Source organism: Lithobates pipiens, unplaced genomic scaffold, assembly GCF_037356315.1.
Source record: "Lithobates pipiens isolate NorthernLeopardFrog02 unplaced genomic scaffold, aLitPip1_a1.2 Scaffold_4, whole genome shotgun sequence".
In the NCBI taxonomy this organism is placed as follows: domain Eukaryota; kingdom Metazoa; phylum Chordata; class Amphibia; order Anura; family Ranidae; genus Lithobates; species Lithobates pipiens.
This window is the reverse complement of record NW_027507852.1, coordinates 514,391-541,325: the sequence shown is the minus strand read 5'-3', so window position 1 is coordinate 541,325 and position 26,935 is coordinate 514,391. Positions and strand designations below refer to the sequence as shown.

At 44.0% G+C, this 26,935-nt stretch overlaps 1 protein-coding gene across 6 annotated transcripts in view; it reads right to left on the bottom strand.

Annotated features, from left to right (window-relative positions):
- Positions 1–232: 232 nt before the first annotated feature.
- RAB2B (RAB2B, member RAS oncogene family) overlaps positions 233–26,935 on the bottom strand; it is a 49,943-nt gene continuing 23,240 nt past the window's right edge. For all 6 annotated transcript variants that reach the window (XM_077466861.1, XM_077466862.1, XM_077466863.1 and 3 more), the window contains 5 exons: positions 20,506–20,588; positions 7,130–7,222; positions 5,441–5,552; positions 5,281–5,349; positions 233–5,000 (listed from right to left, as the gene is read on the bottom strand). In XM_077466861.1, the coding sequence (XP_077322987.1) occupies positions 4,899–5,000; positions 5,281–5,349; positions 5,441–5,552; positions 7,130–7,222; positions 20,506–20,588 (459 nt within the window). In that variant the 3' untranslated portion in view covers positions 233–4,898. The remainder of the gene's footprint in view (positions 5,001–5,280; positions 5,350–5,440; positions 5,553–7,129; positions 7,223–20,505; positions 20,589–26,935) is intronic.

Below are 26,935 nucleotides of genomic sequence, written 5' to 3'. Positions count from 1 at the left end.
CATGTGGCGCATTAGCAGCGAGTCTTCAGCGCTTTGCTACAAGTCGCAATCAGGAACTAGCACACACAAGGCTACCATTCTTCACTCCCAGAGGCCGAATGCAGTGGCAGGGGGGCAAAAGGAAGGGAGCAGTTCAACAAACTTGCTGCTATGTCATCAACGCATGGTCAAAACTGTTTAATTTTAAAGGGTCCGTCTAATTTACTATTAACAGAAACCACAGACAGCAAAATGCAATAGGCAAAATAAAAGAAATATTTAATGGTAAACAAAAAATGTATTAACACGTTGAATGGCACCAAATGGTTGATCTTAATAATAGTTGATAATAACAATAATAAAGTAATAGTAATAATAAAATAGTAGTAATAATAGTAGTAATAATAAAAATAATAATAATAATAATAATACATAATGGCATTCTCTGGTACCTAACTTCAGGCAATAAAGTGCTAAAATACAATGTAACATTTACATAAAAAAAATATATATAAAAAAAATAATAGGAGAGCAAAAAACTAAAAATTAGTGTCTATTCAAGTAGAACAATAAGACAACTAGCTATAGGCAATTTGAATTCTCATGCTGTGTTTCCAGTAAGTTATATGCACTTTACAAAGAAATTATCACCAAGCAATGGCCTTCATTATCTTCACTGGTGGAAAACCTAAGTTTAACTTCTTTTCCAAGAACCCTTCAGTGTAGTTCACAAGGCATGGCTCTGCTCACTTTCAGCAAACACAAGACTTGAGAGATTAAAAAGTTCTAGGAGTCAGTGCCTCAGTAGTTTAGACTATGACTATCCAAATAACCAATACAAAGTAGAAACCTGAGGGTGGGAGCTCCTGTCCTGCAGGATTCTTGGAAAGCAGCTCTCAGGTAATCAACTCAGGTTTTTCCTGAATCATCCTCCATATAAAGATACATAAGAGAGAGTTAACAAAAGGATACCTAAGGTGGGAGTACCACTTGAAGCATTTTCCTTCCAAACATCTAAGCTTAAAGTGGTTGTAAACCCTTACAAACCACTTAGACCTACAGGTAAGCCTAGATTAAGGCTTACCTGTAGGTCCTAGAAATATCTCCTAAACCTATATGGTTTAGGAGATATTTGCCCGAAAACAGGCACCACTGTCTACGGCGCATCTGCCGTAGACAGTGGCGCGCAGGCGCACTGAGCGCGGCATTCTCAACGACGGAGCTGCTGCGCGTGTCGGCTCCCGTGCACGGGAGTGACGTCATCGCGGCTTCGCCAAATGACAGCAGCGGAGCTGCGAGACCCCACCAAGAAGATGGATGCGGCGGACTACAGGGGACAGCGGCGACTTCGCTGGCTCCTGTGTCAGGTAAGTGACACATAATGGACTACTATGCGATGCATAGTAGTCCATTATGCTTTGCCTTTGCAGGGAATGAAAGAGGAAGTAAACTCATCAGGGTTTACTTCCTCTTTAAGTAGAGAGGAAGCTGATGTGAAAGTGACTCATGACAGCATTCACGTCTAACCATGTAGCTGACCTGCACATGTGTTCAGGTTCACCATCCTTTTCTGCCCAGGAAGTAGATAGTGCTCTGGTTGAATGCACAGTGATTCATATAGGGCAAGACTTGCCAGTAGAACTGTAGGTCAGTGCAGTCTGTCAAGCTATGGTGGATTTTAAAGCTCGCTTAAAGGAGGAACTGCAGTCTGCTCACAAAATTTGTAATAAAAACAACTTTGCCATTCTGAAGCTTCCTTCCAACCACTTTGCATAATATTTTATATACACTGCGATTCTGTACTTGCCAAATATGTTGCAGAACTCACTCCACTGAGTCTGGCTGCATCCATTTTAACTGTGGGCAGCTGAAGCTACTGCCTTTTCACTTCCTGGATTTACAGACAGAGGCACACCCCCAGCTCTGCAGCTCTCATTGGCCCTCTTATTACTCACCCCCCCCCCCCCCTCCCTTCCTGGTAAACTCTCATGAAATTGAGAGAGCTGTGCATGATGTCATAAACCTAGACCAGAAAAGAAACAGGAAGTGGGCTGTATAAGGCATTTACTGGCAGAAAAAAAAAATGTTTTACTATACAAAGTTAAAACAAGGGCAGAAGATTTAATTGATGGAAAGATGAAAAAAAATGACTGAAGTTCCACTTAAAGCCTGTATCACACGAGCTTCAGCTTGTATAAGAGAAGTGTGAACACAAAGCCTGTATGAATTCAACAAAATTTGCACTGTTTTTGGCAAGCTTTGAGCTCCTTTGATTAATTAAGCTTTTAAAGCACCCTTCTGCTCCGGTTTGGAAATGTTTTACATAGATCTTAAATGGGAGTGCTGGTTGTCATTTTAAAAGGGCTTGTAAACCCTCAAGGTTTTTCACCTTAATGTATTAAGTTGCAATGCTGAGCATTTCCCCCATATCACATCTGAGCAGCCAATGTGACTATAGAGTCACATTTATGGGTGTATACACAGTGGTTAATGACAGCCCACTCAGTTTCACCTCCTCCATGCCCACTAACCAGCCAAACACAATGGGGGTGTGATATTACATGTACTGTAGATTGATGGAGGTTTCATCTCCCTCTTATTCTAAAACTGCAGCCTGTGACCGCCAGAAATCTGCCCATACCATGCTATTGCCAAAAAATAATAAAACATTTGGTTTTAGGACCTGTGTTCAACATTTAAAAACTGGAGTCGGATGGTACTTTACAAGCCTTAAAGCTTGTTAAAAGCTCTGCTTTCTGTTCACACTGTTCTAAAGGACGAAGCCTGTGTGAAATAAGCCTTTAGGCCCGTACACACGGTCGGACTTTTTGACAACAAACATGCAAATTAGCTGTTTTGGAGCAACATCCGACTGTGTGTACGCTCCATCGGACAAACTTTTTCTGTTTTCATCAGACTTTTGTTGGCTGTGCGAACGGACAAACTTTCTGGCAACAAAAGTCTGATGGAGCAAAGTCCGACCGTGTGTACGCAAAAGCATCGGACTTTTGTACAAGGTACAAACACGCATGCTCAGAACCAATGCAAAAGATCAGACTACAATACAGAAGTTGACCAAAGGTGGCGCTGGAGTCATTGAACGTCCTCTTTTGAAGTGGCGTCAGTACGTTGTGACGTCACTATGTTAGTGTTTGTTGTCAAAAAGTCAGACCGTGTGTATGCAATACAAAATTGTGGACCATGCCCTTTGTACAAAAGTCCACGGAAAAGTTTGTACAAAGTCCGACCGTGTGTATGAGGCTTTACTCTGCAAGCTGAGGTGATGGCCACTAAAAACATTAACTTAACCATGTAATTAGATCAGTCACAAATTTACTCTAGAAAATGCATGTCACTTCAAGAAGGGTGACAATTTAGCCATAGGGGAGCAGAAGGTTTGGGAAATCAGTCCGCACGTTCAGAACCAAAAAGGTAGAACAGGTCTGTCTTGGAGGACCCACCAGCCTGCTCTAGTGTCTTTGGCTGGCAAAAGGGGGGGGGGGGTCTCAAACACCTGCAACTGGCCTCTGAGGGATCAATAAACTAGGAGGTCAAATATGTAAGTTTTTTGGAAGCAGGAAGCACAAGAACTGAAGTACTGGCTCTTAGGTGCCCTTCTTAAATCTTTTTCAGTCTTGTGTTTCTTAAAGTGGTTGTAACCTCTCTCAGATACCCAGTGAAGTGAATTGCCTCAGATGATACACAGAGATGAAACAAATCTCCCTACACAAGTTTTATATGTATATCTGCTGTTTTTCCCTTGCTACACTCTTTAGAAAGTGCACATCGTGTTAGAAATCTAATTTCCTTTTTCAGCAGTGGGTGTGGAGCCTGGGCTTATATTGTGTGATAAGCTGATTGGAAGAAAGGCGCATACACAAACACACACACACCCTCCACATAGGCAGAGGAACAAAGGAACATGCAGAGCTGTACTGTGAGTACAAACTCTCTGCTTATCTATCTCTAAGCTCCCTTCCAGACACAAATTTGCAGCTACTATCTCGTGTGTCAGAGAACTTGTCAGATGCGACTCTGCTTATAACAGAGGAACGGAGCAGCAGAAAGACATGGCACTCAAAGCTTTGGAGAGAGATAAGTAAACACTACAGATATATGTGCCCAGGTCAGATTTCATGAATGGGGTTTACAGCCATTTTAAAGGTGGGTAACAGACTTCTCTCATGCATAATCCTACAGGATGATTCTGGGAAAACAAACTAGTAGTTTATACCAACAAGTCACACCTAACCTAATATGCAGATGGCATCTGACTGCATGCTACAGAGAGAACAGGCAGTTTGTAAAAACAAGGCGTTATGTGGTTTCATTTGAAGGCTCAATTGCTGGAACTCACATTGCCCTTCTTACAACAAATGTGCTGGTTCAGCCAGGCTGTGTACAATACTGTCTATTGAAGCAACCTCAGGTAACTTCTTTTTTTGGACCATACGTGTCCCAGCTACCCATTGTCAGTACCTACAGTAGATGCAAATACTAGTTCTGATAGGCAACCTGGTCTCAAGCAGACAAACTATATACACCTTAAAGATAACAGCCTGTATATATTAACCATGGCACTTAATATTCATGGTGATCAATTACCCTTAAAATGTAACACTTCAAATGGAAACACCTGGGAATGTAAACATATTTTCTCTTTCTTCAACCAGTTTATAACGTAGTATTTAATCAATCACGCAGATTACTATACTTGCTACACTCAGCAAGAAAATTAATGTTTGAAGAAGAGATTAACCCCTCATGTGTGCATTGAAACAGCCTGAATAGGGCCAATTTTAAAATATGAAGAGAAGTACAATAGACCAAATAAGGGAAGAGATGCAGGGAAATAGTGAGTCAAGGGCTGAACCCCATTTTCCTCAAATATTATCCATTCTAGCATTTTTTTATTTTTTTTAACAGCAACCAGAAGACCCTCTCCCTTCTGCCTGGCTTTGTCTTGCTCCTCCAAGAGGCTCCAGAAGTGTCTGCTGTGGTCCAACCTTAATACCATTAGCCTGCAAGAAAAAGAGCAAAAAGAAAATGTTAGATCAGCATTATCCTCCACACCAGTAGCCATCAACCCTGTCCTCAGGGCCCACCAACAGGCCAGGTTTGCAAGATAACGGAAATACATCACAGGTGATATAATTTGCTGCTCAGTGATTGCAGTATTCTAGTCTGCATCTCCCCAAGGGAATACATAAAACCTGGCTTATTAGTGGGTCCGGAGGACAGGGTTGATGATCACTGCTCCACACGATATCATAAAAGACACGATCACTTCCTGAGCCTTACCTCATTGTTTACATCGAAGAGCCCCTGCTGAATTTTCTTGTAAATTTCTTTGGCAGTGCCAATAAAGGCCTTTAAAAACAAAAAAGGAAGTGTCATGTGCTTAAAGCCTAGAAATGTGGTTGTAAAATGCTCATGTCTGACATATATGCCTCAGTCTTACCTCTTCCACATTTGCTGCAGTTTTGGCAGAGGTTTCCATAAATATCAGGCCGTGTTCTCTTGCAAATGCCTCTCCTTCTTCCCTTGATACATCTCTACGACCTTCCAGATCACTGAGGAAAAATTGAACCAATGTATGGAATACAGTGTATACATATTTAGCATATGTCTACTGCACTAGGGATAAGGGTTCTACCAAATTCACCAAACTGACTAGAATGCAACATCCAGCCCATATTGCTGGGGGTCCAGGGTTGGTGAAGGAATAAGACTGGCTATGCAAGTACAAGAAGGCTTTAGCAGATATTGCAAGAACCCCCTAGATCAGTGATGGCGAACCTTGGCACCCCAGATGTTTTGGAACTACATTTCCCATGATGCTCCACTATACTACAGAGTGCCAGAGCATCATGGGAAATGTAGTTCCAAAACATCTGGGGTGCCAAGGTTAGCCATCACTGCCCTAGATTCTTTTTTTTTATTGGTAAAGGAGAGGAGGCAATCCTCTCCCATAGGGATAGCAGAGATGAATTTTTAACATTGCTTTCTGGCCCCAAGACCAAACTACATCAGCGGTCTCAGGCACAGCGCTGGGCAGGGATTGGAGTGGCAGAGGGTAGACACAGAGGGAGATGGGCGGGAGGAGGCAGAGCAGAAATGGATCCATCTCTCCTCTTCCACCAGTGGGGGGGGGGTTGGGGTTGGATGCGACGGGATGGGACAGTGCTAACAGGAGACAATTTCTGATGGATGGTCGGCATGTCTATGTGTTGCATGGGGCGGCGCAGCACCCCCTAGAACCGACCATGGGTGATTAGGGTGTCTTCAGGCACGCCTATGGACTGCATATTGCCAACATTGGCCCAGGATATGACAATTCGGACTCTCTCCACTGACCACCATTTTATTAGGACAACTGCCATACAAAATCACCACTACACCTTATAGTAGTAATGGAGAGCTACTTATAAGATTTGCCAGAATGTTTTATAAATGTTGGAAAAGGAAAGGAGCGCTTTAAAGAGAACTAGCCAGGGAAAGGGCAATGGTACACTCTTTAGTTGTTAGAATTGTGCAGCCTTACCTCAGAGACTGGTGTTTGTACTATTATTCGCTCAGTGTCAGGCTGTAAAGGTTGACTTGTCTCATGCCTGAGCTTAGGACCATTGTACAGTCTGCCTGAGGAGGGTGTAGCTATCAGAGACCAAAGCTTTTTGTTTTTGGAAACCAGACAGCACTTTTATCAGGATATTTTTCTTTAGTGACTTACTAGTGCTGCTCTTGAGCAGAAGCTAGGACAGTGCTACAGCCTAACTTCCTGTTCTGAAATGGAGAGAATAAAACAAAGAAAATATACACCACAGCAATCTGTGAGAAGTAAGGCTGTACTAGAACAATTTAGGAGTGAAGAGTCAAATTATTACAAAGGCCTAGTGGTAGCTGGTTCTGCTTAAATGTAGAGATCTCTCCACTGGAATAGCAAAGAGGACTTAGGCACCACCTACCAAATGGGGGGGAACACATTTAAGCTTTGGGTACACTGACCCTTTAATTACACAGGATACATGGTTGTAATATTTATACTCGAACGTTGTCTTTTTTTGCTCAGCGTGGAAGTAGTCATTTATGAAAATCATCATGTATATATGCCTGAAACAGAAGAGAAGGCATAATACAATTAAAGGCTCACCTTTTGTTCCCAATTAAAATGATCACCATATTGCTACTAGAGTGTTGTCGTGCATCTTCTAACCATGATGTTAAATGGCTAAATGTTTCTCTTCTGAAAGACAAAACAACTGTTTAATATGCGCTCACATTTTTACACTTCCTTCTCACGACTCCTTTAAAATAACTAATTCCTTATAAAGAAAAAAAAAAAATCAATCACATCAGGCAGTTCAAACAGCACTTATTTTAGCCTGCTTGAAGGCCAAGTTCACCTTTTTATTTTCCTTAAACCCAGCTCCCCTATGTACCAATATACCATTAATGTACCTCTGATGCAGAAAAATACAAGCTCTCCTTCATTTTGAGAACAAGACCATACCTTAGGCCTTGCTATATTTCTTAGAAAGGGTCAGAAACTCCTTGGTATAGACAGAGACAGAGGAAGGCGTTTACCAGCTAGCACACATGAACCACTTAATGACCGATCCTCTTTTTGAGATTTGTGTACAAGTTAAAAACTTTTTTTTTTTCCTCGAAAGTTACTTAGAACCCCCAAACATACTTTTTTTTTGAACACCCTAGTACAGTGATGGCGAACCTTGGCACCCCAGATGTTTTGGAACTACACTTCCCATGATGCTCATCTACACTGCAGAGTGCAGGAGCATCATGGGAAATGTAGTTTCAAAACATCTGGGGTGCCAAGGTTCGCCATCACTGCCCTAGAGAATAAAATTGCGGTTGTTGCAATACTTTGTCACACCATATTTGCGTAGCGGTCTTACAAGCGCACATTTGGAAAAAAAAAAAAATAGTAAAGTTAGCCCAATTCTTTTTTATTGTGAAAGATAATGTTATGACGAGTAAATTGATACCCAACATGTCACGCTTCAAAATTGCGCCCGCTCATGGAATGTCAACAAACTTTTACCCTTAAAAATCTCCATAGGAGACGTTTCAAAAAAATTCTACAGGTTGCATGTTTTGAGTTACAGAGGAGGTCTATTGAAGACAGTTTTCATACGCAAGCTCGGCGGGGCGCGTTAAAAAAAAAAAATATATATTTTTTTCTTATTTATTTTACCTTTTATTTTTTACACTGTTCTTTTTTATAAAAAAAAATAAAAAATTGCGTCACCTTTATTCCTATTACATGAGATTAAAAAGACCTCAGATCTCATATTTACACTAAAATGCAATAAAAAAGGATTTTTATAACAGCGTACCTATAAACTCCTGTTCTTTAAGTACATCTCGAGACACAGAGCCACAGTAATAACTGTATGGGAAGTCCCAGAGCAATGCCACCCAAGGGGGGGGGACAATCAGACCTGAGGACCTATACTGCTGCCTGCAGCACACTGTGCCCAAAGGAGATATCCTCATGCCTTCTTACATCCATCTGATAGAATCTGGTGAATGTATGGACTGAAGACCAGGTTGTGGCCTTGCAGATTTGAGCCATGGAGGTTTGGTGATGCACTGCACACGAAGCACTAACAGCCCTGGTGGATTGCGCTTTGACCTGAAAAAGGTGGAACCTTCTTCAAGCCATAAACTTTAATAATTACCTGACGAATCCATTTGACAATAGTGGATTTCGATGCTGCCTGTCCTTTCCTAGGACCTTGGGGCAACACGAACAAAACATCTGTTTTTTTTAATCTGAGCAGTTGCCTTCAAATAGATCTTGACTGCTCTCACTACAGCCAAAGAATGTAGTGACTTTTCTTCCTTAGAACAGGGTTCTGGAAAAAAATTAAGGTAAAACAATATCCTGGCTTAGGTGAAAACCTGAAACATCCTAGCTTTCTGCCAAAGGTGGAGGACGCAATACTACTCTATCCTTGTGAACGATTAAATATGTCTTTACAAGAAAGCCACCAACTCTGATAACCATTTCTTCTGCAAGAAGGGTAACAGAAAAACTAGCTTCCTTGTCAAAAGCACCAAAGGAATATGTCGTATCGGCTCAAAAGGCTGTTTCTGTAATGCTGACAGAGCTAAATTCAAGTCCCAAAAGGTTCAGGGGTGCCCTAACCAGTGGATTAAGCAGCGTTACCCCCTGTATAAAGCTTCGGATCAAAGAATGCAAAGCCAGCGGATGCTGAAACAATACTGATAAGGCCAGGACCTGGCCCTTGATAGTACTCAAGGCCAGTTTCATTTCTAGCCCCATTTGCAGAAAGGCAAGAATTCTACCTATGACATAATTCTTAGGATGCTAACCCCTGGATTCACACCAAGAAACATATGCTTTCCAGACCCTATAATAAATGACTATGGAAGCTGGCTTCCTTGCATTAATCAAGGTAGGAATCACTGAGCCTGAAAGCCCACGATTCCTTAGAATGTGGGTTTCAATAGCCAAACTGTTAAATTTAGTAAAGTAGGATGGAACACTGGTCCCTACACTAGGGTCCATGGGGCCCCTACCACCATCTTTACCATTTCTGCATACCAAGATCTTCTGGGTCAAGCTGAGGCCACAAGAACTACCAACTTCCTTTCTCGCTTGAGCCTGCGAAGACGTTGAGGTAGCAGCAGAATAGGAAGGAATGCATAAATCAGTGAGAACTGATCCCACGGGGTCACCAACACATCTGTTACACATGCGAGTGGATCCCTTGTTATTGACAAAGTAGTCGACTTTGTTGTTGAACCTGGACGCAAACCGATCAACATCCGGGATACCCCCATCTTCGGCATATAGCCAGGAAGATGTTGGGGTGAAGAGACCATTCCCCCGGGTACAACTGCTGGTGACTTAAGTAGTCTGCCTGCCAGTTCTCTACCCCTGGAATGAAGATTGCTGAAATGTATGGCACATGTTTTTCTGCCCAGGTTAGGATATGGTTTACCTCTCCCTGGGCTGCCTGACTTCTGGTGCCCCCTTGGTGATTGATATAAGCCACTGCTGTGACATTGTCAGATTGAATCCTGACAGGAGAATTCTGCAAACTGAATGTCCAGGCCCTTAGGGCTAGACGCGCCGCCCGAATTTCTAGAATGTTGATGGGCAAGGTCCTTTCGGCTCTGGACCATTTCCCTTGGACAGATGCTTCTTCTAGGACTGCTCCCCAACCTGAAAGGCTGGCATCTGTTACCACCTTCCAGGTAACCGGTAAGAATGATTTCCCCTTCTGCAGATTCTCGTATATCCTCTACCAACTGAGGCTCTGGTGCACTTTTGGCGACAAACGCATTGAAAAAATCTAGTGCCTGAATCTTCTTGTTCCAGGCCGATAGGATAATATTTTGCAGCAGTCTCAAAATGAAACTGAGCATAGAGAACTGCTTCGAATCAAGTCACCATCTTCCCAAACAACCTCATACAAAGGCGAATGGAAGGACCCTTCTTTGCCCTGACCCCTTGGACCAGCTCCTTTATTATGCTGATCTTTGCCTGCGGTAAAAACACCTTCTTATGGGCTGTATCTATGACCAGACCCAAGTACTCTAATATTCTTTCTGGCTTTAAAGAAGATTTCTCTAGTTTTATGACCCAACCTAGGTATTCCAGGTAGTAGACTGTGGTGACCACGGTTTGGTCCAAGCGGACTACCGACCGGTCTATTCAGAGCAGTTCTTCAAGGTATAACAATAATAGCATATCTGGAGTCCTTAATCTGGCCAGGGAAAGGGCCAGAAGTTTTGTAAACACCCGAGGTGCAGTAGCTAGACTGAAAGGCAAGGCTACAAACTGAAAATGGAGTCCTACTTTGAAATGCAGATACTTTTGGTGAGCGCAGAAAATGGGTACATGCAGGTATGCATTCTTGATGTTGATTGATGCCAGAAGCTCTTCCCCCTTGTAGGATGGAGACTACTGATCGGATTGATTCCATGCGAAAAGAGCGAACAATCGATTTAGAGGTTTGAGATCTAGAATGGGCCTGACATCCCCATTTGGTTTTGGTACCGTGAAAAGGTTTGAATAAAACCCTGACACCTGCTCTTCCACAGGAACCACCATGATGACCTTTCGTGACAAAAGTTGGTCTAACGCTAGAAGGAAAGACTTATTTTTTTCTGGATCTTTGGGGAAATTTGACCTGAGGAAGCGAGGAGACGGGAACTTTTGGAACTCTAGTCAGTAACCTAGACCTATTGTGGAGACCACCCATCTGTCCCAAAATTCTTCCTGTCAGACCTTTGAGAACTGCAGAAGTCTCCCCCCCCCCACTCGAATGAGCGAGGGCGCCCCTTCATATAGAGGCTTTAGCGTTCTGTCTTGCGGATTTCCTCCCAAGGACTTCTTTTGTCCCTGGGGTTGACCCTGAAGTTTACCTCTTGAACCTGATGGTGGAGGCCCTTGCTACTGCCTGGAGGCTGATGCCCCTGGCACTGCAGAAAGAGCCTGTTTAAATGAGGGACATTTACTCTTTATCTTAACTGGCAAAAGGGTACTTTTTCCCACTTGATATTTTTTGGATACATTTGTCCAAATCCTTCCCAAACAACTTTTCACCGTGGATATTAGTTGTGGGTTATTGGCGCTACCTCCGGCTATTTTTATTCACAATGTTAGATTTTAAACTTATATCAATCACCTTTGCCTGTCCCTAGGGACTATATAATTTAAACTGTGTTTCGTGTTATATCCCAGCTGTTATGATTAGACTAAACCTATTTTTACAACACCTTAAATTCAACCAAATGTGATTAGTACAGCACTTAGTATCACCTACCATAGGTGAACTGACAACCCTTGTCACTTATTTACCCAAAGAGCTAGAAACCAAAAAACCCTAACCAAAAACAAATAAAATAAAATAAAAATCACAAAAAAAAACACAAAGCAAGCACCCGTGATACCTCAAACTATTTGTTAGTACTAAGGTCTCCCCATAAAGTGGGAAGAGTATCAAAAGTGCCTGCAATTTACATACACATCCCTTGTGCTAATTACTATTTACGCTATGACCCCCATCATTAAATATGCGTGTAAAAAAAATTATTTTGCGTGTGCAAAAAAATTTTTTGTACAATTTCATCCAATATAAAAATTTAAAATATAAACAAAACCAGAAAAAATGTGGAAAATATATATACAATTTCATCCCATAAAATATAAACCCATCCAGAAAAAATGTGAAAAATCTGAAAAAAATATATAAAAAATATATAAGATAAAAAGTATTTGAAGAATAGAATCTCTGATTGCGTCAATTGCAAAGCACAAAGCTGCTGGCAGCTTAGCTACTTCCTGAGCCTGCGGTTCAGGGAACACCTTGAGTACCTGTTTCAAATGGTCGCTCAAGGACTGACATACCCCACTTGCTGCCACTGCAGGTTTAGCCACTGAACCTGCCAGGGAGGAAATGTTTTTTCAATTCCAATTTTTTATCAGTTGGATCCCTAAGCATTTGGGCAACCGGACAAGTCAAACTTTTATTCACAGAGGATATAGCAGCATCAATTGCTGGTATACTCCACATCTTAGTAAATTTTTCCTCCATAGGATAAAGTGTTGAAAAATATGGGCGATTACAATGGACTGGGAAGGGCCCCCAAGGCTTGAGGAGGCTTTAGTGAACCCAAACAGGAAGTGGGCTCTTCAACAGACTCCGTTAAGGGTAGCTTAAATAGGAGGGCCAGCTTAAAAATATGTTTTTTTTTTAAAAGTCAGCAGCTGCAAACACTGTAGCTGCTGATTTTTTAATAAGCAGACTTACCTGTCCAGGGCGCCCGCGATGTCGGCCGCCCGAGGCTGACCCGTCCCTTGGCTCTCGGGTCCCGGCACCGCCATTCCAACTAAGGGAAACAGGCAGTGGAGCCTTGCAGCTTCACTGCCCGTTTCCTACTGCACATGCGCGCGTCGCGCAGTGCTTTGCGACTGGGGCACGCTGTGTTCTGGGACACACAGTTCCCAGAACACACAGCGCCCCATTACCCAGAAGACGCCGCACGGAGGAGAGAAGACCGAACATCACCGCGGAGTAGGAAGAGGCAGATTAGGACGATATGCCTAGCAACATTTTCTTCTGATTTTTTGAATTTTTTTTATGTAATTTTGTTTTTCAGGGTGGCCCTCCACTTTAAATGTGGTGCAGACCATTTCAGTAAGAGAATGCACCAGCAACTTCTCAGCATGTGAAGCTGAAGAATGCCCTTCCCCACTTAATTCCTCGGAAGAGGAATCATCAGCCTGTTCACATTCCCCTGAGGGGGGTTCATCTTCCCCCTCCCACAGTTCCTCAGTTTGGGGCTCCTGAGTGGTAGAAGGGGACCTAAAGTATTTTCTTTCACTCCATGAAGACATGATTAAAGCCACTAATCTTTCCTCTAACCCACTCATAGCTGAGAAAATCTGCTCAGTTATATAGACAGGGGCTAAAGTGTTGGAAGCAATTGCAGCCCCTGATGACCCCGATGGCTTACTCTGACCAGCCTCCTTAGTACGGGGTGGTATTGCAGAGGGATGGTCCTTAGGACCTGAGGGCGACCCCTTTGTGTCCTTGGTCTTTGTGGCATCTGAACCACCTCCTCTGGTTATAGGGCTGAGCAAAAAAAAAAAAATGCACCCACTGCTGAGCAATAGTCCAGCAACTGCCGCTGCTATTAAGCTCAGCCTGATGCTTAAAGTAAATGTGCCTGGGAATGCCTGTGTCACTCACTCACATGCCACCTGTCCACTCTGTGTCCCTCCTAGCTGCATGCACCTTGAAAAAGGTGCATTTTATAGCTATGCAGCCCACGTTGTGGATGCTAAATCGTGCCAACGCTGCTAAGCCCTGCCCCATTCCTTCGACCACCCACTGAGCCCCCCTTCCTCATCTACTATAAAATACAGAATTTTCCGGCACGAGCGGGCTCCGATCCTGACCGGACCATATGGAGGAGAGCTGCCGAAGGGAAATGCCGTAATGGCGGCAGGAGATGCACAGCATACCGCCGTCTAATGCCATGCTCCCACTGCCTGGAGAAAAAGCCTCTTTCCCACGACTTTACCTGGCGCCTGGGCTGGAGGAAGTGTGAAACTTGTACACAGAGGGGAGACTGACAAGCCTGGAACAGGTACTTGCTCTTGACAGCACCCGGTGGCGACTATAGGCACAGCAACATTTACTTTAAAGGAGAAAACCCACAAAAATTAGAATTCCTTGGGAATCTCCCTTTTCTTATCCAGCTGCAGGGTTTAAGGGGGGGTCCTACTGGCTACAAACCCTAACTCTGCTTCCAGCAGCTCAGTTCGTCAAAAAGCAGTACAAACAGATAGGAGGGGTGGATGCTGTGTCCTTCAATGAACTTCAGAGAAAAGGATTTTATGGCAAATACAAAAATCCCACTTTCTCTTTCATTCATTGACAGACACAGCACCTTTAATCTTGACCTTAGGGACGTCCCCAAGCAGTGTAAAAAAAACAAAAAACAAAACAAACAAAAAACCGAGGTGTGGGAACAGCAAGAAAATAAACGCCACCCATAACGCCTCAACAGAGGAGTTGCAACCTTAAACAGCCGCCTACAAAACCTTGCGGCCGAAGTAAGCATCCGAAGATGCGCTCACATCAACCTTGTAAAATTTAGTGAAAGTATGAACGAACAACCAGGTCACTGCCTTACACACCTGGAAAACAGACGCTTGATGTCGGAAATCCCAGGAGGCACCGATTGCCCTGGTCGAATGTGCCGTGACAGAAAAGGGGGCTTCCCGCCCCCTTAAGGCGTAAGCCTGAACCAAGATCTGTCTGAGCCACAGAGAAATGGTGGCCGACAAGACTGCCAGGCCCTTCTTTGGACCAGCCACCGATACGAACAGTGAGTCCAACCTTCAGAAAGGAGCCGTAGCAGACAGATACACCCTCAGAGCCTGGACCACATCCAAGGAATGCAAAGCAACCTCTTTGGGATGTGACGGCCGAGGACATTAGGGATGGAAGCACAATGCCCTCCTTTAGATGAAAGGCTGAAACAACGAAGAAACGAAGGCTGCGGACGCAGCACCGCCTTATCCTTGTAGAGGATCAAGTAGGGAGACTTGCATGATAAGGCCGCCAACTCAGAAACCCTCCTGGTCGATGTAATAGCCACTAGAAAGACTACTTTCTGAGAGAGAGTCAATAAGGAAATCTCCCTGTTTTTTTTAAACGGCGGTTTCTGAAGTACCGAGAGCACCAGATTCAAATCCCATGGAGGAAGCGGGTGTCGAACCCCCTGAACAAACGTACTCACCAATGAATGAGTCACCAAAGGTCGCTGAAAAAAAAAAAAAAAGCCGATACCTGCCCCTTAAAGGTGCTTAGCCACTAAAGGACCAGGCCTCTCTTTTTCAGATTTGGTGTTTACAAGTTTAAAACCGTTTTTTTTTTATAGAAAATTACTTAGAACCCCCAAACATTATAGTTTGTTTTTTTCTAACACCCTAGAGAATAAAATGGCGGTCATTGCAATACTTTTCACACCGTATTTGCGCAACGGTCTTACAAGCGCACTTTTTTTTGGGAAAAAAAATTCACTTTTTTTTTTTTTATTCAAAACACAACAGTAAAATTAGCCCATTTTTTTTTAGACTGTGAAAGATAAAGTTACGCCGAGTAAATTGATACCCAACATGTCATGCTTAAAAAGGCGCCCGCTTGTGTAATAGCGTCAAACTTTTACCCTCAAAAATCCCTATAAGCGACATTTAAAAAATTCTACAGGTTGCATGTTTTGCATTACAGAGGAGTTCTAGGGCTAGAATTATTGCTCTCGCTCTAACGATCGCGGTGATACCTCACATGTGTGGTTTGACCGCCGTTTTAATATGTGGGCGCTACTCACGTACGTGTTCGCTTCTGTGCGTGTGCTCGTTGGGACGGGTGTTTTAAAAATATATATTTTTTTTCTTATTTAAATAAATAAATCAATCTTATAAATCAGCCTATAATGCCCCCATGGAGCCACCAACGTGTCTGCTGCGTCCGCCCAGGGATCTTTTGACCTGGCCACAAACCTCTGTACCTTACAATTGAGTTGAGAAGCCAAGAGATCCACATCTGGTGTGCCCCACCTTAGGCAAAGGAGCCGAAATACATCTGGATGCAGCGACCATTTTCCCTGGTCCAGCAGGTGACGACTTAGGTAGTCTGCCTGCCAGTTTTCTACACCCGTAATGTATACAGCCGACAGAGCCGGCACGCACTGCTCTGCCCACCGCAGGATGTGAGCGACCTCTAGTGCTACAGCCAAGCTCCTTGTTCCTCCCTGATGGTTGACATACGGCACCGCCGTGGCGATGTACAACTGGATCCTGACCGGATTCCCCTGCAGCCTCTGTGACCATGTGGAGCAAGTTCCAGCACATTGATCGGCAGGCGGGATTTTTCTTGCGTCCAGTGACCCTGGGCCTACTTACTGTATGTCCCAAACTCCCCCCCTCAACCGGTCAGGCTGGTGTCCCGTGTGATCACCGTCCAATGAAGAGGAAGGAATGACTTCCTGGATCGAAGGGCCAGAGACCTCAGCAACCAGAGAAGAGACTCACCGACTAGCTGGCTCACCCGAATTTGGCAATCCAGGGATAACGGAGATTTGTCCCATTTGGACAGTAACTCTCTCTGCAAGACTCGTGTGGAATTGAGCATATGGTACCGCCTCGAAAGTGGCTACCATGAGACCCAGGACTCGCATGCAAAAAACGCAGCGACGACCACCTGCGGGACACAAACAACTTCACCGCAGCTTGAAGAGTGTGCAGCTTGTCTGAAGAGAGAAAGACTCTTGCCTCTGAGGAGTCCAGAAGCAAGCCCAGGTACTCCAGGCATCGAGTCGGCACCAACACCGACTTTTGGATGTTCAGTACCCAACCAAACTCCTGAAAAATCTTTATGGTGATCCTCACATCCTCCCTTAAGTCTGAGGCAGAAGCTGCTCTCAGAAGGAGGTCATCCAGGTAACCCACGATTGCGATCCCTCATTGCCTTAGCAATGCCAGAATTGGGGCTAGCACCTTGGTGAAGACCCTTGGTGCCGAGGCTAGGCCAAAAGGGAGAGCTACAAATTGGTAGTGCTTGTTCCCAACCGAAAGTCGCAGAAACCTCTGATGCCTAAAGCATATGGGGACATGCAAGTATGCGTCCTTGATGCCCAAGGACGCAAGGAAATTCCCCTGATGGTGTGCAGCGACCACGGAGCGAACCGATTCCATCCTGAAACTTTGTACTTTCACAAAGCCGTTGAGGGCCTTGAGATCCAGGACCGGACGAACCCCTTCCTTCTTTGGGACTACAAACAGATTGGAGTAGAATCCCTGAAACCTTTCCGGCGTCGGTACAGGTACTATCACCCCGTGCAGCAGCAGGTCCTGTACTGCCCCGAACAGGGCTTCCCGATGAGCCAGAAGAAGGTTGGAGGGAAAAAAATCTCTGTTTGGTGGACAAGAAAGAAACGATCTTGTATCCTGATGAAACCAGTTCGCAGACCCACTGGTCAGAAAGTAGGGAAGTCCACCAAGCTGCAAACTCCCGAAGGCGACCCCCCACCAGAGATTCAGGCGGAAGCGAACCTTGATGCAGCAACAGATTTGCTCGCAGGTTTGTTTGGCTTGCGAAACCAGGGACGCTTTTGTCCCTCAGTGGGCACTTTGTCAGACTGGGAAAGCTTACCTGCCAACCCGGGCGGACAAAACAAAATCTGACAGAGCACCACAGCTGATATTGAGGCTCTAGAAAGCAAGGGGCTCCTATCTAAGGCCGCATCACAGACATACTTCAGGCCCTGCACAAACTGGTCTGCCAGTTCCATGCAGACTGGGGAAACCTATTGCTTCTCCAACTCACGGTGCAACAATTTAGCCCATTCAGTAAGCGTCTGACACCAGGGCCATGGCCAACACCGGAATCGTGGTTACCTTATTTAACCTGGACACTCGGTGGGGGGGGGGGGAGGGGGGGTAAACAACAGGAGGAGATGTCAATTTTTCAGGAAACGCTCCTCAAAGGGGCAACGCACCGCCATCCGTCTCGGGACCAAAAAGGCCTGCTGCGGGCATCCCCACTCCTTGTAAATAAACTTATCAAAATAAGTTAGGTAGGGAAACACCTTAGCCGTGCAGGCCGGCTTGTGGGGCCCAAAAGGTACAGACACCTCTGTAGATGCCCCCGCCGTATACTCCATCTTTAAAGGCATCAAGCACCACGGTGATAAGTGCTCCTACTAGCGCTTTTTCCTGCGCCGACCTAGACACGGAGTCATCCTCACTGTCTGAACAGTCCTGGTCCGCATCCTGTGAAACGTCAGAACAGGGGCCGCCTGCCACTGCGTGGCCCAAGTCTGAATCAGAGCTTTCCCCAGAAGACAGTGGGGGGCATTTTTTTTTACCCCCCCTTGCGCCTGCACGCTGATTTCACCCTGGCAACAAAGGACTCCAGGACCGCCAACAGAGCGTCCATAGGCACCAAAGGCTAGGGGAACCAGTTGCAATAACAGGGATGTCTTGGGAAGAAGCGCCAGCTTCTGACGCCATGTTGACCCACTCTCGTCTGTCACCACTTAGAAATCTAAGACAAGTCACACAAAATGCCCACCCTCCTAGCTACCACAGACTGAAGGCCCCCGCAGAACTCACCACCCTGATCCAGGTACTGCGCTGTGCTGCCGCCGCTTGCTCTCCCCTGTGTCAGCCACGAGGTGAAAAACCAGCCACCCAGCGCTAGAGGTAAAACAAGCTGAGTCTACTAGAAAATGGCCGCCTCAGCAAAAAACATCAGAGCACTGGAAAAATGGCCGCCGGACTTTCAGAAATCGGCCAAATAAGAAATACTGGCTGTGGCTACAGAACAATGGCTGTGGTTCACGCGGCACCCTGCACACATGGAATACACAATTAGATACCCCCCCACCATGGCCTAAAATCAGGGAAAAGGAGGAGTGGACCACCAACATCCAGTGCAGTCACACAGAGGCCCATATAGCATGGGGAGGAGGGAAAGGGACAGGGAGAGAATATAGGGAGAGGGAGAGACCCCCTAGTCAAACTCCCAGGGAATGCCCAGTTGCTACATCCTGCCAAGGCAGGTGGAACCATACTTACCCCTCCTGCAGGGACTGCTGGACGCATTCCACGGAACAGACCCATCACCCTAGCAGTGCGGGGCGGCTATCGGCCATGACACACTGTGGCAATATAACCCTAAGGTCAAGATTAAAGGTGCTGTGTCCATCAATGAACGAAGGAGAAATTATTGCATTTACACAAAAACATCACAGCTCCATTCACTCCTCTGTGTTTCCAAGCGCACGGCAAACTACACAGAAAATGTGTACTTTGCCATGCATTTCGGAAACGCTGCAAATGTGCATAGTGCTTGTGTTGTCATTATATGTCAAAGGCACACCAAGTGTGGCAAAAGGGTTCTGGAGCTTCTCTGGGTCGTTTGTCGCAAGTAGAGCACACCCTATTATACCCTCTTCTGTGATGCAACAAGGAACTGAAAGCTTCTGAGAAATGACCCAACAGGAAGTGAAAGCTGAGCAAGTGATGGAATTTGCAAATCCTTTTAAAAATACAAATAAACTGACAAGATTTGAAACCCTCTGTGGATAAGGTAAGTGAGAGAAAAGCACATTAGGATGGCTGGGCCAGAATTGGTACTGGAAAACTGTATTTATTACAAAAATTTCTAAATTCTGCTCGAAAAGGTGAAGTTATCCTTTAAAGCCACCATATGATACAAGGTGCTTCCAGATATGATAACAGAAAATTGCAAATATTATCTGAAAACAGAGAGGGGACATCATCAACACCATGTAAATTCTGACACCATCAGGCACAGTGCTAATAAAGGGCTAGGGCTGCTGCGCAACAAAATCATTTTGGAGCATGGGACCAACTGGAAAAATCACATCATCAAAATTCCATTTCCAGTCACAGATGAATTAGTTACTTTTATCACTACAGGAATAAAAATACGGCAAGAGCCAATTCACTGGTCAGGTTCATTGCAGTATGGTATAAAGCACATTTACATGCTATTTGAATGGGAAGCCCAAAGAACAATTAATCATTTTTATGTGCTGCATTTTTCAAAACACAATGCACGATAGTGTGTTTACTGCAGTTTGCACTAGAAGTGCATTGGGGCACTTTTCAAAATGAATGGCACCGCAACACACATTGTGCACCACCACTCTGCAGTGGTGTTAATAGGCTAATGTAAATTATTAAGTACACATACAGGTGGAGATTTACTCAACTTGGAGCACCCAGAATCTGGTGCAGCTAAGAATGCTAGCCAATCCGCATCCAACTTCTGCTTGGATAATAAAACCTGGAAGCCAATTGGTTTCCATGCAGAGCTGCACCAGATTTTGAACTTTCTAGTTTTAGTAAATGTCCCCTACAGAATATGATCCAGAACAGAGAACTGTGCCAGCGTTACAAATGTCGCTCCTGTCATTTTCTCTTACCTAGTGATATCATATACAAGGAGCGCTCCTGCAGCACCTCTGTAATATGACCTGGTTATAGAACGAAAACTCTCCTGTCCAGCCTGAGTAGAAAAAAAGGAAGATGGAATATATAAAACATTAACCAACCACAAGATTTGGATGAAATGGCATATGCAGCATATTACAATAAAACAAATAAAAAGGCATCAGATACCCAGTAAATCCAAATGCCTCTTCTATGAAAATAAGAATATGGGAGTCATTCTGAACACTAAGATCTGCAGCTGTCATTCTGATCCTGGCTACACTACCTAGAAAACTGCTGACCTTCAACATACATGAAGATAGGAGTTCACACTTTACTGGCTGCATGCTTGTTCCAAGACAAGAACTCCCTAAATGGACCCAAAAGTGAGCACATTTGATTAAAAAACAAACAATCACCTATGTGACCTGTTATCTACTGCATTAGTGAAATTCCATTCATAACATTTGCATTCTAGATGGAGTAGAGAAAAGTTAGATTGTGACCCCCATGGGGTCAATTCACAGAGAGAAATACCATATGCATCTTTGCTTAAAATAACTTTTACAGCATTCATCTCAAAAAGGATAAAATTCACACACAAAAAAAAAAAAAGGGAAGTGCTTTATTTAACAAATACATTCAATATTTAACACCTGAATCTGGTGTTTTTGCATTTTTTTTGCACAGGCAAAGGCTCGGTTTACACTACTGCGACCTGAAAGTTGCAAGTCTTATGGTGCAAATTTGCCAGGCGACCTTTTGGGGATTTGCTTGCGACCTGATGTGCCTTGAGTAATCCTTTGATGCAACTTTAGCTGGCTGTACACCATACAACTTTCTTATTCAATTTTCTTTAGATTTACCTTCAACTATGTAGTGCAAAGGCCTGCCTGATTGCATACAAAATTAAAGTGTTTAGGTTTGATCTCCTATTATATGGTTTTGTTAAATCTAAAGGAAAGCTGTACAAGAAAATTGTATTATGTATGGCCAGCCTTAGTCCTGGTATGCAGAAATATAGGTATGCAGAGATAGCATACAAGAAGATGCCATGCACTGCCTGGGTAATCTTTCTGTAAGATCGGATCCAAATTACATCAATATAGGAGGATACAACTTGGAAGTGACTTCCATTAAAATCTATGGGCACAAGTCAAATATAAGTTGCCTTGAAGTAGTACAGGAACATTTCCTAAAGTTGGAGAGACTTCACTAGTGCTAATGGAGACAGCTCTCATTGACTAAAATTGGATTTCACATGTCATGCAACCTGGGGTTTCACAAGTCGGATCCCAAGTTGCAGAAGTGCGACCAAAGCCCAACACTGCACCACATGGAAGACTGTTCGGTGAATGAATGCACACAAAAACTGAAAACATCCCAAGGGCCCTTTCACACGTGTGGACCAGATACGCCTGTCAGTTTTTTCAGCGCACCTGAACGGTCTCTCTATGAAGCTACAGATGTCAGCGGTGACATGTCCGCTGACATTTGATCCGCTCTGCAAAATCCAGACGGATGGAAACCCTATTTTCCATCGGTCTGGCGGGCCGGATGAAGAATGGACAGGCGGTCCGCAATCATCCGAACCCCCATAGGGGAGAGCGGAGATCTGACAGGCCTGTTCCTGCATAGTGTGTAGAGACGCACTTGTCATCCGCCAGCTTAGCGGGGGATCAACGGAGCGATCCCTGCTGAGCAAACGGATGGCTGAATACGGATCTGCACATGTGAAAGGGGCCTTCGTGTCTTTCATTCACAAAACAAGCTTCTTCTAGTGGAACGTTACAATTTATTTACATTCCTGAGCTCAGGGCATAACATTTTTACACTAATACATTGTATACTTTTAACCTATTTGCCAGTGCAAAGTTCCACCTCATTGTTATTTTGCACAATACTAAAATATTGACTGCCGTGAGATAATAACAGTGTGCGTTTTTTTGTGAATGGAGTTTAACGATTTGTCTATTTTTTCTTGTAGTATTTACATCACATTTTAAAGTGGTTATAAAGGCTGAAGGTTTTTTACCTTACCCACTTCTGGACCAAGCCTCTTTTTGAGATCTGTTTACAAAAGCGAAAATCTTTTTTTTTGCTAGAAAATTACTTAGAACCCCCAAACACACACACACACACACTTTTTTTTTCAGACACCCTAGAACAGGGCTGTCAAGCTGAATTTCATTGTGGACCACATCAGCATTATGGTTGCATATTCATATAGCATTATGATGTATAACATTAGATGTCCAGAGCACCCCCAACTCCCATCAGAAATCAAGAGTCCCTCACCCTCCCTTACATTACAGTGCACCCCCTTACCGTGTGCTTCTGCCAAGAAGAAGCTGGGGGCAGAGCCAAGAAGCAGAAAGTGCAGACTTTGGAGAAGGAAAACAAAACAAAAAGTAAGGCGCACTGACCTAGTGCATTACCATAAAAGGAGCTTTATTAAATGCAGAACAAATAGCAAAATGGCTACTCACAAACAAGTATTGATCAAAGGCAAAATCAATACAATTGAATCCATCGCACCGAACATCGACAAATTCAGATCAGATGAATAGGCAAATACCTCAACAAAAATTGCTGACGCGTTTCAAGGGTGACCCCCTTTCTTCAGAGCCAAAAATAAGCTTATTTGCTTTGCTTATTTTTGGCTCTGAAGAAAGGGGGTCACCCTTGAAACGCGTCAGCAATTTTTGTTGAGGTATTTGCCTATTCATCTGACATCTGATCTGAATTTGTCGATGTTCGGTGCGATGGATTCAATTGTATTGATTTTGCCTTTGATCAATACTTGTTTGTGAGTAGCCATTTTGCCATTTGTTCTGCATTTAATAAAGCTCCTTTTATGGTAATGCACTAGGTCAGTGCGCCTTCCTTTTTGTTTTGTTTTTATCCAGTATCTGAACACCCAATGTTCTAAAGGAGGGCTGCAAGACCTTTTGACACTACCATCTAAACTGTCGGTACCACACTTCAAAGACCAAGGCACCAGAGCGCAGAAGTTGTTGATTTTGGACTCTGGCCCTCTGGGCCAGAGTCTTCTGAATGATGAGCCCCTCTGTGGCTGCACAGAAAAGTGCAAGATCTGGTGGATCTGGTGGCCTGGAGGGCAGGATTCAGCTCATGGGCCTTGTGTTAGACACGTGCCCTAGAGAATAAAATGGCGGCCATTGCAATACTTTAGGTCACACCATATTTGCGCAGCGGTCTTAAAGACCATTTTTTTTTTACATTGTGAAAGATAATGTTACGTCGAGTAAATTGATACCCAACATGTCATGCTTTAAAATTGCGCTTGCTCATGGAATGGTGACAAACCTTGGCACTTAATCTCCATTGGCGACGTTTAAAAATTTCTACAGGTTACCTGTTTAGAGTTCCAGAATTTTGCTAGAATTATTACTCTCGCTCCAATGATCGCAGCGATACCTCACGTGTGGTTTGAACACAGTTTTCATATGTGCGCTCGACGTACATATGTGTTGGCTTCTGCACGCGGGCTCATGGGGACGGGGCATTTTAACTTTTTTTTTCTTATTTATTTAACTTTTTATTTTGACACTGTCCATTAAAAAAAAAAAAAAAAAAAGGGTCACTTTTATTCATAGTTACATAGTCAGGGGGAAAAAAAAAAGTCCATCTAGTTCAACCAAAAAAAAAAAATATATACAATCTCATGTACACAAACCTTCACCCACAGCCAGCAAAGCATGCTCCAATTTGCTACAGCAGGGTAAAAAAATTCCTTCCTGATCCCCCGAGAGGCAATCGGATTTTCCCAGGATCAACTTTACCTATAAAAAGTTTAGTACCCACTTATATTCTGTATATTTAGGAAAGAATTCAGGCCTTTTTTTTGTACTGAGCTGGCCAGAACCACCTCTGTAAACATCCCTTGTAATAGAGAGAAAAAAAAAAAACAAAAAAAAAAAAAAAAAAAAACACCACAACGCATTACAGGAACTCTCACCACTTTACGACCGGCGCACGCCGATGTACGTCCATTACTTAACCACTTGCCGCCCGCCCTATTACAAATTGACGGCGGCAAAGTGGTTTCATAATCCTAACCGGACGTCATATGACGTGATTAGGATTATGAGCCGCTACGCGCCCCCTCATTGTTGCGGGGTGTCAGTCTGACACCCGGCAACTACGATCTCGGTAAAGAGTCTCCGACGGAGACTCTTTACCATGTGATCAGCCGTGTCCAATCACGGCTGATCACAGTGTAAATGGGAAGAGCCGGTGATCGGCTTTCCCTCACTCGCGTCTGTCAGACGCGAGTAGAGGAGAGCTGATCGGCTGCTCCTCTGACAGGGGGGGGTCTGTGCTGATCGATTATCAGCACAGCCCCCCCGAGGATGCCCACACTGGACCACCAGGGACACCACTAGACCACCAGGGAAAAGGTAATAAAAATCCATAATCCTCCCTAGACCACCAGGGTGCCAGTCAGCACAATGGGTGCCAATCAGTGCCCATAATGGATGCCAATCAGTGGCCACAATGGGCATCACTGATTGGCATGCATTATTGTTTGGCACTGATTGGCATCCATTACTATAACACCGATGCCGCCTATGAGTGCCCACCTGTGCCGCCTATAAGTGCCCACCTGTGCCGCCTATAAGTGCCCACCTGTGCCGCCTATAAGTGCCCACCTGTGCCGCCTATAAGTGCCCACCTGTGCCGCCTATGAGTGCCCACCTGTGCCGCCTATGAGTGCCCACCTGTGCCGCCTATCCATGCCCACCTGTGCCGCCTATCCATGCCCATCCGTGCCGCCCATCCGTGCCGCCCATCCGTGCCAGCTATCAGTGCCAATTTGTGCCACCTATCAGTGTCCGTCCGTGTCGCCCATCCGTGTCGCCCATCCGTGCCACCTTATCAGTGCCCATCAGTGTAGCCCCATCAGTGAAGGAGAAAACGTACTTATTTACAAAGTTTTGAAACTGAAACAAAAAAAAAAAAATTTTTTTTTCAAAATTTTCGGTATTTTTTTATTTGTAGCGCAAAAAATAAAAACCGTAGAGGTGATCAAATACCACCAATAGAAAGCTCTATTTGTGGGGAAAAAATGATAAAAATTTCATTTGGGTACAGTGTAGCATGACCGCGCAATTGTCATTCAAAGTGCGACAGCGCTGAAAGCTTAAAATTGGTCTGGGCAGGAAGGTGTTTAAGTGCCCTGTATTGAAGTGGTTAAAGAATGGGTATCTCAGTAACGGCAGCAGCTGCTGCCACAACCGAGATATCCATCTCTTCAGGCGCTGGTTGTGTGTACGATAATGGTGGTCTCTGTGGCGGGTTCGCATCGAGATCACGGTTATCTGTGGCGGGAGAGGTGCCACCCTCCCTCCTGCCGCTCTCCTGCACCCTTTGCCGCTTACCGGAGGCGTTGGTATCGGTGGAGGCGATCGGGACCTGCCTTGTCTGTGGTATGGAGATGGAGGCCAAGATAGCCCCCGCCCATCTCTATACCATAGCAGGGCGGAAGTGACGTCAAAACGTCACTTCCGCCCATACCTCTTAAAAGGCACATTTTTGAATGTCATTTTTTCAAATTACAATTTTTTTTAATTTATTTTTTTATTGCACTTAAGTCCAAATATGAGATCTGAGGACTTTTTGACCCCAGATCTCATAATTAACAGGACCCATCATGTTTTTTTCTATTACAAGGGATATTTACATTCCTTGTAATAGGAATAAAAGTGATCCAATTTTTTTTTTTTAAAACAGTGTAAAAATAAAATTAAGTAAAATAAATAAGAAAAAAAATTAATAAAAAAAAGCAAACCTTTTTTTAAACACCCCGTCCCGACGAGCTTGTGTGCAGAAGCGAACGCATATGTAAGTAGCGCACGCATATGAAAACGGTAGTCAAACCACACATGGGAGGTATCGCCGCAATTGGTAGAGCGAGAGCAATAATTCTAGTCCTAGACCTCATGCAAACATGCAACCTGTAGAATTTTTTTTTTTTTTTAAATGTCGCTTATGGAGATTTTTTAGGTTAAAAGTTTGACGCCATTCCACAAGCAGGCACATTTTTTTAAGCATGACATGCTGGGTATCAATTTACTTGACGTAACATTATCTTTCACAATATAAAAAAAAAAAGGGCTAATTTTAAGGTTGTCTTATTTCTTTTTATTCAAAAAAGTGAATTTTTTCCCAAAAAAGTGCGCTTGTAAGACCACTGAGCAAACACGGTGTGAAAAAAAAAAAAAGAAGTATTGCAATGACCTCCATTTTATCTAGGGTGTTAGAAAAAAATATATATAATGTTTGGGGGTTCTAAGTAATTTTCTAGCAAAAAAAAATAAAAAATTTTAGTCTGTCAGAAACATTCAGCATCGAATATTCTGCTGTGTGCTTACAGCACATTGCCTTTGCTGGACTTGT